The sequence below is a fragment of the Musca autumnalis genome, unplaced genomic scaffold, assembly GCF_047663935.1.
Source record: "Musca autumnalis isolate F117 unplaced genomic scaffold, ASM4766393v1 scaffold_2, whole genome shotgun sequence".
Classification (NCBI taxonomy): Eukaryota; Metazoa; Arthropoda; class Insecta; order Diptera; family Muscidae; genus Musca; species Musca autumnalis.
Genome location: NW_027411755.1, coordinates 97,047,643 through 97,061,054, shown reverse-complemented (window position 1 = coordinate 97,061,054; position 13,412 = coordinate 97,047,643). Strand labels below are relative to the sequence as shown.

The window sequence follows — 13,412 nt, the reverse complement described above, 5'->3', positions numbered from 1 at the left end:
GTTGGCCTTCAACTTCTCGAGCCCAGTCGATCACGGATGCTGATTGACAGCTCGGGTATCACCTCTACAAGTTCCCTCTGCGGAGACCGGAGAGTGTAGATACCAACGGGCGACGGTTGTTGTTGGTTTGCTCATTTTGATACATAGGAGAGACTGTTCTCTCACCGGAATAATTGTAGTTGTATTAGTATTAAACGAAGATCCTCTGCGATCAACACGATCCTCTGCGATCACTAAGATCCTCTGCGATCCACGTGAACCTCTGCGTTCACTTTTGTTTTATCTCTAGAAGCGAAAGCACCAAGGCCTCTGCGCCAACCCCAGATTACAAAAGGTAATCTTTGTTGTAGTAAGAAAAGAAACACAATAAACAGCAATCATATTTATATAAAGAATTAATACTGGTTGTTTTATTTCACTTGTTCTTTTCTCCCTCTACCGCTCATCATATACGGTAACTGAGAAACATACCTATGGATCACCCCTTCCTCACCTCAACCTTTTATCCTATCGAACTGGAGAATTTGTTGTTGCCCAACTAAACACCAACCATCAGTATAATTACTTATAATTTCAATTGTATTAGACGATATTAAACCTGGAATATTATACTAATTGTTGTATTTAATTCAATTTATGGACAAAATATAATTTATATAAATTAAGTGATCTGTAACAGTTTAAATGTAACTTTTAATTGTCATAAGGAATGTTGTCATAAAAGTAATGACAATCACTTGGAATTAAGCGTTTTAAGTCTTGCAGGTGTTGAAATTTCTTTTTTGAAACTTTTAGCCTTTGTGTGTACATTTGAGGAGGATCCACTGCCTCAAAATTTCTGGAACTTCTCTATGGTAGAATCTGGTAGTCGTCTTTGATATCAGTTTTAAAAAAGATTATACTGCTGGATCAAAAGCCAATGCTTGCAGTGACTGTAGGATCTCCTGTATTTTTGTATAATCCAAACCAATACAGAAATTTTGCGTTTTTGTCTGGACCTATTCGATTATTACAATCAGTTTATCTCTATTTAACCATGGGTTGGTTGACTAGACCATCTTTTGCAAACTTACAGCCTAATCGTCAACGTCTCAAATTTTGAATATTTCAGTTCGTTTTTTCTCTTGGAAAAATGAACAATATCGAGACGAGCATTGCCTTCGGAATAACCACTTCCTTTTGTCCGGTTAACATATTGTTTTCCATATGTGCGTTTTAGATGTTTATTTAAATCAGGGCATAGGTCTTCTGTCATCATCTTCAATTATTTCAATTATGGATTTTTTCTGTAAGACCAGTAAAAACCGTCTAAAGTCAAAGTTATTGCTTTAAAAATTAACTAAAAGAGTTGTGATTTTTGAAAAAAGCTACCATTCTTGAGATATGGTAACCTAAGAGTCAAATTACACAAAACTGTTAAAGTAACTACACCATGTGATAGGTATTTCCATAATCTTTCATACCTTACCCATTTTGTAGTAATCGGTTCAGTAGAACTGGGTCTAGACCGGTTTTGACTTCGGGTCAAATAACCGGTTAACCGAATCCGCCCCCGTGGAAATTATACATTAACTCAATAAGCCCTCCCTCTGGCATTATAATTGCTGCAAATATCAAAGAATACATTGTTTGTACTGCTGTTTAGTTTTGAAATAATGTGGGTTACGCCTTTTGTGTTCTATGAAAATTACAGTATGCTGTTACGTCTATTGGCATTTCTTGAATAGTCTTGAATAGTCGTTATTTTTAAACGTAGAAGCTTGAAATTTTGCCAGAGCATGTATTTTAGTTTAATATATCAGATTCCATCAAAAAACGAATTTCGATTTCCATGTCGGTTACGTCTTCCGGCATTTATGGTGACGATATATAGATATAGATATAGATATATATAAAAAAGGAAATAGTTTTAGTTAATACGCTTATAACTGAAGAACCGCTGAACTGATTTTGACAATTCGCACCAATTCGGAATGGTATCATGGCAGAAAAGGATAAAACCTGAAAAAATCGCGAAAATCTGCGAAAATATTGCAAAAATATTTTTTTACACCTGGCATAGGCGCCCGCCCCAACTTGTTTCATAATATGAATGATCTTGGCATTTATAATTATTTTTTAATACAAATTATTTGGATTTCTATTCTTTAGGAGTTGTCTTTTAACGGTATAAAATGTATTGTGGATATCACCAAAGGCAAATCAGATGTAACAAAATATACCTACCATGAACTTTTTTCGCAATACCCTGAAAAACACAACACTGCTTGCATCCTCAATCATATATTTGATATAAATGCCAGCTTTTGGGGTATGATAGATCTTCGCTAAACTCACAATTTTCCTTTTAACGGTTTTTTTGTAGCATTTGTAGTTTTCTAGAAAATCTGCGGTGGCAAAGCCGCCCCATGTTACCATACATATGTATACTTTTAAACCGTAAGTAAAAACATCTTCAAAAGAACAACTTCCGATTTATGTCGTATAAAATTTGAGCAGTACCAGATATATATTGATCTCCTCTCATGTTACTAACAAATGATATCCCCACTAAAAATCAGTTTAGTTCCCGCAGAGCTGGAACGCAATTGCAAATGAAAGTATGATATTCAAAATTGGAAAGAAACAAGTAAGAAAGTATCAGTCAGAAGCAAACACAAGTTTAAACAGCGAGTTTAAACCAAGTGTGGAAAAAATTGTTGAAAAATTTGAGAGTTATCCTTCATAGTAGCAGTTTAGGCATGTGCCGGCAGGGTGTCATGGACTTACTCCGGAAAAAATTGTACCGTTGTAATAGGAATCGTGAAAACAACCTTTTTCAAAAAAAATCAAATAGATCCGATACGAGTCCTTAAAGTCCACTTTGTGTGGGAGGTACCCGAAGGACTGGACCGACTGGACTGGGTGAAATAATACGATGTTCAAAGTTTGGACCAATCAGAAACTCCCTGCGAGAGTTGTCTTCAGGATTTGGCATTTTAGATGATGCCATCAGGGTTTCCAGGAACTTCTTCACTAAAAATTGTGGACGTAGGTCAAGGTTTAACATAGCCTCCATATAACGGTACCACCCAATTTCAAGCATTTTAATCTACATTTTCTGCCGACTGTAATTCGGCATTTGGGGTCTCAGTGGTCAAAAAAAATGTATTTATAAAAAGTTAAAAATAAAAAATAATTTAAAAAATTAAGTTTCAGTGTTTTATTTAGAAATGCACTTAAAACTAAAAAATAATTTGTCGCTTAGCCTCAATAAATATATTCTTTCTCATGATAGAATCTCTAAAATAAAACGCTTGCCGTTTAATTTTGCCACCATTCATAATTTAAATGCAAGCGTTTAATTTTAGAGATTCTATCATGAGAAAGAATATATTTATAGAGGCTAAGCGACAAATTATTTTTTAGTTTTAAGTGCATTTCTAAATAAAACACTGAAACTGAATTTTTTAAATTATTTTTTATTAAATAATATTTTTGTACTATATTTCTGTACGTTTGAATGTTTTTCACAAAAATTTTTGCTATGGTTGTGAATGGATATCTTGTTGCTTCTTCGATTTTAAATTACAACAATCAATATATTTCTAAGTTAAAAAGGAGTTATCAGCTGGTCTTCCTGCATGACGTAATTTGCCAACAATTTCAACAATTTTAACAGCTGACCACAAATTTGTTGTTACCTCAATTCACGCACCATTGTTTGTACCATGGTGCAATTCATAAGATTATCGCTTCACCTTCACCAACTGATTTCACCCAATCTGTGAAATTGTTATTGTGAATTTATCGTATGAAAACGTAAACGAAAATTATGACAACTTGAAGTACGTTCAATCAAAATAGTCTTGTTGTTGTAGTTACTGGTTCATCTTATTAATTGCATCATGGCACACACCTTCATTTATCACTTTTGATTATTGTAAAACATGAGTATTTGCACTATATTGTTGAAAACAGGAAGACAAATTGATTTGAGTAAAAAATCCAAATTATTTACAAAATTCGTTGTTGCAAATCTTTAATAAATATACACTTTTCCTCGTTTGAAAACATATAGTTGACATGCTGTACATTGTTTTTAAAACAAATATCAATATTGTATGGTTGAATTTTATTACTTACAGACACATGTTGGTAGTTCTTTTGGCGTCCAGGAGCCATCCGATTGACATGTGCGCTCATGTTTTCCAACTAGTTCGTATCCCACACCACAGTTGTACGTTATTTTACAACCAAAGGTATAACATTCTCCTGAATGCCATCCATTTGCTGGGTCCGGAGGTTGGCCACAAGAACGAGCTGTAATATTTGAAAATATTTATTTAAAATATATTGAATATATATGAGTTTAATATTATTTTACGTTCGCACTGGATGTCGGGCCCATACCAGCTAGCCTGACCATCAATAGCCAAGCACTTGGCACGTGGAAATCCATTAGTGACATATCCATTGTGACAATGATACTGCACGGTGGAGTCTAGATCGAATGTTTCTTGATCCGGAAGAGCCGAATTGCGGGCATGTTCGATTTTGGGAGGCTTGAGACAATATACTGCATTGAAATTTAACAAAGTGTTAGAATATATGCAATTAAATTAATTAATTCAATTAAATTATGAGTATATAGAAATTTACTGTTTTGCTTGCAAGCGGGTTCAGCTCCTGCCCAATTTCCATCCGCTTGACATAAACGGCTTTGAAGGCCTACTACGTGATATCCATGAGGACATGAATATGAAGCTCTTTGTCCAAAATGCCTTCCAGTTAAGGTAACTTGGCCTAACGAAGGTTGTGCAAGTTCGGGGCATTCTCGGTCTATAAATATACAAAGATTAGATGAATTAGTGCAATGGTATTAACGAAATATAACGATATTAGTTATTGTGTAAAATATACAATAAAATTATCAAAAAGATTAATGGGCACTTGGTTTAGCTGTGCTTGTGAATTCTGCGCAGCACATAGCATAGTCACCAAAATCAAAAACGAATGCCATTGCTATGTTGTGCTGCAGACATTTTAACGGCAAAGTAAACAGCCGCAGTCATGAATACAAAAACGAAAACTTTTGCTATGAACAAAATCAACAGCATAGCATCAAACATAACCAAGAAAAATGTTTGAATGTACATAGTTGAATCATGAGTAAGTGATCTTGGACAACATTTTTACATAATACTTTCGAGTGAATATAAAAGAACTTGCTATTGAGCAGTGAAACCATGATATTTTGTATCACACTACTATTATTATCACCGCAACTATTGCTCTGTTCCAGAACCTGCAACAGTTTACTATTTTTGAAATGTTGACACTTTTTCCTTTATAAATTTGTCAAAAAATTCAAATTCTGGAAGGGAATAATTGATGTTATAAATAACAAAATGTCAAAGAAAATATTGAATAATAGGCTTGATCGTTCTAAAAACATTTCGAAAGTGCGCTAAAATATAACAGATTTGTGTCAAAATATAATAATAATGTAATAACAACAGGTTCTTGAAACTACACGGAAAAACAAATTCATTCAATTTATGAATAGTGTTCAAATATTGTTTCCAATGTTCAAATTTTTACATTGTATGAACCTAATTCATAAGGCAATAAATACTGGTTTCTTTTTTGAATGAAACATAAACATGGAATATATGTCTATTCTCTTTCCAAAATATGAACCAACCGATCCATTGCAAAATAATCTTCTTGAAAGCTAGAAAAAGTTATTTATATTCAAAACTCTGTTCAAATTTTTTATAAATTTATTTTTCTATAAAAAACTTGTTGTTTTATTTTATTTTGAAATTAGTTTAGCCTCCATAAAGGGGTACAGCCCGATTTCCGATACATTTTCTCCACCTAAAATTGCGGCATAGGTACTTTCGCAACAGAAAGAAAACAAATAATTCCATATTAGTATTCGGCCCGGCATTAACCCTTTGTAACTTGTTGTTTTTTAAAACAGCACAGCATAGCAATAGCATTCGTTTTTGTTTTAGATGATATGGCTATGTGCTATGCTGCGACACTTTCACATCACCAGCATAGACCCTGTGCTATGCTGTGTAAAAGTAGTAGCAAATTCAAACACTGTTCAAAACCAGCAGGGAGCAAAAAACAACAAAAATGTGAAGTATCGAATTTAAAACATAATAAAAATAGAACGTATGTTTTTTTAGCTTTTTTCGACTATGTACATATTTAAAAACATTTTAAAGGAAGTACTTCCTTTCTATGACCTCCCCATGTAAAAATAATGAGTTTTGCGATAAATTTGTAAGTAGTTACTACTGCCAAACATTGCAGATTTTGTTGTAATGGAGGATCCCAAAATCAAGCGCTTCAGTGGTTTTGGTTTCACTACTTATTCCCATTCGTACATGATTGATAATACTCCAATTATTCGCCCTTATAAGATTGATATCCTATAAAACAGGTTTTCATTTTATAAGGCTTTTTGCTTGTCCTGTAAAGTTTTGGATTTGTGGGTTACGTCTTCGAGCATTTATGGTGACGATATGTACTCGTCTGTCCTGTCATGTGTAAACGCAGGGTTAAAATATGTTTGAAGGCAAATGTTGAAATAATTCGATTGGGAGTTATGTCCCCTGGGTGGTTTCAGACGTAGCTCCCAAAAATTTTGCAAGTTATGTCAAATTAAGGGGGACATTGGAGTCTCTCAAATTAATTTGCAAACCGATCCGTTCATAAGTTTTGCATATAGCGATTTTAAAATTACTTCTTAAATCCTTCAAGGACCGATCTTATACTTACTTGTATGTGTCATCTTAATTCGTCCCAGATGATAATTGTACATATTTTGAGAATTGTAGCCACTGAAGGCTACTTTTTATACCCTACACCTATACGGGGAAGTTATTATAAGTTGGTTATGACGACGCGCTGAGTCGATCTGGCTATGTGTGACCGTCCATCTATTTGTAATCAAGCTACAGCTCACGAGGGTTGATGGGGGTCCTGGATGGGAAGAAGTCTACTGATTTTGGCGATGGTCGGATCATATTTAGGGATCGGAACGGGCAAAAAACTTATGTGAAGAAAAAGACACGATTTCATTATAATACGCAGTGTATTAATTTGCTACCAGCACAGCACTGAAAACACCAAATATATGCTGTTGCTATGCTACGCTAGCTTTTTATTTCAATAGCAATTCAATTCATTTTACCAGCACAGCACATGGTCTATGCTGCGCTTGTGAATACTGCGCAGCACATAGCATAGTATATTCATCAAAATCAAAAACGAATGCTATTGCTATGCTGTGCTGTGCTGCATAGTAAACAGCCGCTATCATGAATACGAAAACAAAAACTATTGCTGTACTGTGCTATGAATAAAATCAACAGCATAGCATCAAACATAACCCAGAAAAATGTTTGATGGCTAAGAAGAATGTAGTTGAATCATGAGTGAGTGATCTTTGACAACATTTTTGCATCATACGTTCGAGTGAATATAAAAGAACTTGCTATTGAGCAGTAAAACCACGATTAATGACACATCTCGATATTTTGTATTACACTACTATTATTTTGAACGCAACTATTCCAGAACCTGCAACAGTCTACCATTTTTGAAATGTTGACACTTTTTCCTTTATAAATTTGTCAAAAATCCAAAAATAGTAGGTACTTGCAGGTTGTGGAACAAAGTAATTGTTGTTATAGATAACAAAATGCCAAAGAAAATATTGAATAATTGGCTTGATCGTTTTAAAAATGTTCTTAGGAAAAAAAATATGAAAACATTGGGAAAGTGCGCTAAATTATATGATTTGAGTCAAAATGTAATAACAATAGGTTCTTGAAACGATGTTATTTATGGAAGCGAATCTCGAAATTTTATTAGTAGGCCCTACTAACTCTTATGTTACACGTTGAAACTTTCATTCGGACCTTTTTTGATTTTATGGGTAAGAAGGGAGAAAAGAACTCCCTTTCCTTCCCATTTCTTCCAAAATCTAAAAAATCCATGTGAATGTTTCAACGTGTAACATAAGAATAACTTCTGAATATTAAAATTACAAAAAAGTACAAATGCGAGTGATTGCCACGTGTACCTCTTTCAATATACATTCCATTCTCACTTCCTCAGTGTACAGAAACACTGAACAACTCTCAGTGGGTTTGCTGGGTTAATATTAATGATGCTATACTATGTCGAAATGTTAACAGTATAGCATAGCACATCAACAGTTTTCGTTTTTGTTTTTGAAAATAGCACAGCTAGCAATAGCATTCGTTTTTGTTTTGGCTATGTGCTATCCTGCGACACTTTCACAGCACCAGCATAGACCCTGTGCTATGCTGTGAAAAACTAGTAGTAAATCCGAACACTGATAATACGAATATCTCCGCTTCTATTAAGTGGAAATCTTCACCTTTACAACAATGCAAAGTTGGAGTAGGTGGTCAAACAACGGAGATATCGCAAAAGACGTTAATGCATCCCATTTTTCCAGGTCGCATTTTTGATCGGATTGTCACGAAATTTTGGTGGTTAATGGGGTCCTAGAGGGGAAGAAGCCTATTGAGTTTGGTGATGGTTGCATAATATTCAGGGGAAAGCCTGTCAATGGAAGAAGAAAATATGACCTTTGGAATAATGCAAGATAGGTTGGTGTACATCCCACTTTTCCAGTTTTTATACAATACACCACTATTTCAACGTATTGTTCTATGCAAAAATATCCGCATCTAGTAGGCGTATTCCAAAAGCAAAGCCTGTCAACAGAAAAAGCAAACCCTATCAATGGAAGAAGAAGAATTCACCTTTTCAAAAATGCAAACTAGGTTGGCGTACCATTTTTTGTTTAAATAAGAATCCTCCAGAATCGTTGTTCATATCGGCTGTTAATGTGTATACACTTAACTGTTGAGGATTACAAATTGGTGCCGTTGCTGAGTTTACTAAGAATTCCGAAAGGCAGATCCGCCGTGAGTCGAACTTTTGAGTTATGGCGTAATGAATTGTTTGCTAGAGACACTATCATTGTTCGCTGTTGCTTTAGCTTTTTTTTTTGAGTGACATGTCTTCAGACAAATAAATTTTCTTTTCGTCATTTATTTTAAAAACCGCACGAAAATAGAATATGATGATATATTTAAACTTCGAAATGTACTTTCAAAATTAAGCTCGGAAGATTTTAGGAAGGGTTACTAAGGACATGAAATCAATATGATCTTGTCATAGCGGTCCTTTTTCACTTTTATCCGAAACTTGCTCAAACAACCCTGTAAAGTGGCATTATACACAAACAGCTGTTATGGTGCTGGAACACAAAAAAAAAAAATTTGAACCCTTTCTTAACGCTTGTGAGAATAAATTTCACTGCGGGAAAAATAATCGCGATTATTCACGGCGAATCTGTCCTTCTGCGTTCTTAAAATACTCATCAAGGTCATTCATCCTCAAAGAAATTATCCACGACCCAAAATTTGGGTTCACAGTGTTATTTATAGGATAATATATATTAATATAAATATATAATATATTATGCCTTACGAAAAATGAATATGTGAAAGTACTATGGAAATTTCCATAGAAAAGGCACTACTGACTAGTCTAATCTCAGCTTTAGAGGGGTATTCAATATTGGTATGCATTAGGTGTATGTACATATGTATTTGTGCCACCGTGGTGCTGTTATGCACACCCGCCTTGCACGCAAAAGGTCGTGGGTTCGATTACCCGGCCAGTCAACATCAAACATTTTTCAACGGTGGCAAAATACCCCTCGGTAATGTTGGCGACATTTCCTGAGTATTTCAGCCTTGCAAAACTTCTCTACAAGTGGCGTCTTAGACACGCCGTTCGGAATGAATCGGGGCGCACTCACTGATATGAGAAAAGTCTCCCTTGTCCCTTCTGGGATGTTTGTGGAACAATTATTTTATTATTATTACATATGTATTTGTATGCATGCTGAAAATATTTATAAATTTTCTAATAAATAAAAAAACATTTTACCTGGTTTAATGCAGGACATGCCGCAAACGCCATCGCACAAACATTTTTTCTTCTTGCTCTTACAATCCTCATCCGAAGAACACTTCCTTAAACACTTTTGACCAAGTAGGGTGGCCTGTTCTTCATCCCGCGGACATTCCGATGAGGGCGAATTTCGAGGATTTTTATATATTCGACTATCATCGTCAGCTTCTGATGATTCGTCTTCATCCCAGTCATCGTCTTCATCATCTTGTGGAACTTCCGTTTGTGCAAGAGGAACCGCGATAACTGTAAATATGTACACATACACATGTATATTATTTTAGCTTTCAATAAAATCTAAAAATATGGTGCTCGTCTTTGTAACATTGACCCAAATTTGTTTATCATAATGAGCGCTCTGTATGAAAGAAAAATAATTTGGATAATACAATCACACATTTTGAGCATTTTCGCTTATATGCACGAATAAGTTATACGTTAAAATTTCCAACATGTTAAATAGAAGTTATTTGATTTTATATATATCAACATTGCACATTTCAAATGCAATATGTGTTGTACATCGAATCATTGAACGTTTTTATATATGTATATCTTGTTTACATATATGCTTGAAATTAGCGACACCATAACACTGTATATGTATGCATTTGTGTATGTGTGTGTTATGTTGTTTCCTTTTGCCTATATTTTTGTTTAACTTTTTCGGAACTTGCGCAGATGACGCTTATATAAGATTAACAAATTTAGTCAAAATTCCTCATGAAAATTTATTAAAATTTTATTAGAAAATTTAAAATGACCAGATTATCTTTAAATATAAAAAAATAACTTTTTAATAGTTACGAGTATGTCCAAGGATAAATAGCAATATTATAGGATGTAAATCCTGAATAAAACTTACCGATGTAGGCGAGCAAAGTAAAAATGAGAATGTGTAATAAAATGCGATTCATTGCTGTTTATTATAAGTAATTTATTCCAATTGATTCCTTTTTTCTTGAAATTGCTATTTAGCTTTATTTTGATGTTGGAAAATTCGTTTTGTATTACATTTATGTGAACAAAATTTTAAAATTGGCCGAATGTAGACCTATTCCTTCCGTACACTTCGAATGAATTGTTAGAAATGCAGGAGCAGTGGATACATTCGTATGGATTTGTACGTGTAGTTGTGTATGTATACAAATGTCAAATGTCCCACAAAACAGGATGTAAAGCAAATATTTGGACAAGTGCAAAAAGGCCCTCGAGAACGAAATAGTTGTCAAAAATACAACTGTCATTGTGATATTCAGTCAGAGACTATACAGTAGTATATGTATTTTATGTACATGTAGTATATGTATGTATTTTCTAATTTGGCATGTTTAAAGAAAAATACAGACATGGCATTGCACGTTATACAATTCAATTATATTTAATTTATTTTTCTACTACAAATTAATAAAAATTGATGTATTATAATTTTGGGTTGTTGCTGCAAGACTAATTGCTCCAACAATAATGAAAAGTTTCGTTATATTTCCCTTATAACACTGTGAACCGAAATTTTGAGGCATAGATAATTCCTTTTGGGGATGAAAGCCCACAGATCCGCCGTGAGTCGAACTTCCGAGTTATGGCGTGATGGAATTGCTGCTGCTTAAAATAAGGGGCATTGAAGGAAGCGAGTTAGAAGGTCGAAATGCTCTACGAAAATAATCCTCATTCGATTTGGCTGCAGACATGTCATCACATAAATAAGCTAAAACAACAGTTAAAAACGATATAACGCTAATTTCAGATGCCTTACAGGGCCTTCAGCAGAAACTTCATCGCGCCACAATAAATCCGAGGATTTGTGTTCAACGCTCACCGTCGGCCAGGTACTTTTTGTTAAAAAAAAAAACAAAGAAAGTTGCTGTGCACATGTAAGCATTCGTAAGCGTGGTTGAACTGGGAAACTACCGATCCTCGCAACATTAGATATTTTCGATATTTCATATAACAAATCGATAGCTATCGATATTATCGTTAATTTGTCATCACCATTAATTGGGAAATAAAAATGGCGGAAATGTATATGCTTTGGTTGACATTTTTCACAGGTACTTCCCGGAAATATGAAGGAGAAAAAACAATTGCTTTTTATTTAATAAAACGAAACAAAAATACAATTTACTTTCTGAAAAATTTGTAAGTGTGACTACGAACTTACTTTCACATCTTCAAAACCGAAAAGCCGCGTAATTTCTATTCATTCCAATAGATTTTAGGTTAGAGATTTTTAATCCGATAATATCGATAGACAAAACTATCTATCGATATTGAGTTTTTAAAAATAATCGATAGTGCCATCGATTTTTGCCAGCTCTAACGTGTGGCATAGTGTATTGTGTGTTCGGCTACAAATCAGAAGTTCGAATGATCAAATCCAGCAGACAGCGAAATAAAATAAAAATGTGAAGTGTGTTGAAATTGAAAATAAAATCCAACTCAAATGTTGTAAAAATAGATTATATGTGTTTGATCCTGCAAGGGTATTTGGAGACAGTTGCGAAAAAAAAGTTAAACAACAATGTTTAATTCAAACGATAGATTTATTTGTTCAAAGGTACCTGGGCAACTGATTTACATAAAATTGAAATCACTGTTGCTATGCACAAAATTTACAAATTATGTTTTAATGCACTTTAATGCAATGTAATAGCAATAATCGACAATGAGTGATAATAAACCGATTTTGAGAACAAGCAAGAAGAGAAAATTAATGTAAACATATCAGTGCTTGCTAGCTACATAGATACAATCAAAACAAAAGTGATGATAATAAAATACAAAAGAGATATAATAATAAATAAACAGCCGCCAGCTAATTACAGTGGAATAATTTTCGCAGTTCTGCCAACTCGGTTGGTGGACCTTTAAAATGTTTAATTTTCTTCAAATGTTTAAGATTAATGAATCTGTAGACGTAAGCAAAAACTCGTTGTAATCTCTTAAAAGAATTAGAAAATTTGGATGACGCTGGATAATCGACGAGGTATGTTCGATATTCGTATAGATTTTAAACCAGCTAATACTTCGTCTTCCGATAATACTATTTGGGGCAGGTGGTTCAGTTTATCAATCATATATTTGTACCGACCGTCTAAGCTTCTATCGGTATATGAAGATTGAAAATAGTCAGCAAACATATTGGAAATTTCTAGTTCGTCAGACGATTCACTGCTACCATATTTCATAAAACTAGGAAAATTTCGAACCTTTCTTTTGGAATTAACGAATTCATAAAAACATTTAGGGTTATTTTTAAAGCCATTCCTCATCTTGGCAAGGTAATTTGAGTAACATTTAGAATTTTCAGCATTGTATCTATTTCGGGCTACAGAATAATTGAGATAATTTATAGGGGAATTGCATAATTTGTATTTCTTAAACAGCCTACT

The 13,412-nt window shown here is 34.0% G+C and overlaps 2 protein-coding genes across 3 annotated transcripts in view; one reads left to right on the top strand and one right to left on the bottom strand.

Annotated features, from left to right (window-relative positions):
• Positions 1-11,258, bottom strand: part of Hasp (Hig-anchoring scaffold protein) — a 166,754-nt gene extending 155,496 nt beyond the window's left edge. For both annotated transcript variants that reach the window (XM_073968580.1, XM_073968581.1), the window contains exons 1-5: positions 10,886-11,258; positions 9,997-10,266; positions 4,642-4,821; positions 4,367-4,558; positions 4,126-4,302 (exon numbers count right to left, since the gene is read on the bottom strand). In XM_073968580.1, coding sequence (XP_073824681.1) covers positions 4,126-4,302; positions 4,367-4,558; positions 4,642-4,821; positions 9,997-10,266; positions 10,886-10,937 — 871 coding nt within the window. In that variant the 5' untranslated portion in view covers positions 10,938-11,258. The remainder of the gene's footprint in view (positions 1-4,125; positions 4,303-4,366; positions 4,559-4,641; positions 4,822-9,996; positions 10,267-10,885) is intronic.
• The window catches only part of LOC141394327 (uncharacterized), a 387,129-nt gene that overhangs the window by 93,911 nt on the left and 279,806 nt on the right, over positions 1-13,412 (top strand). The window lies entirely within an intron of this gene.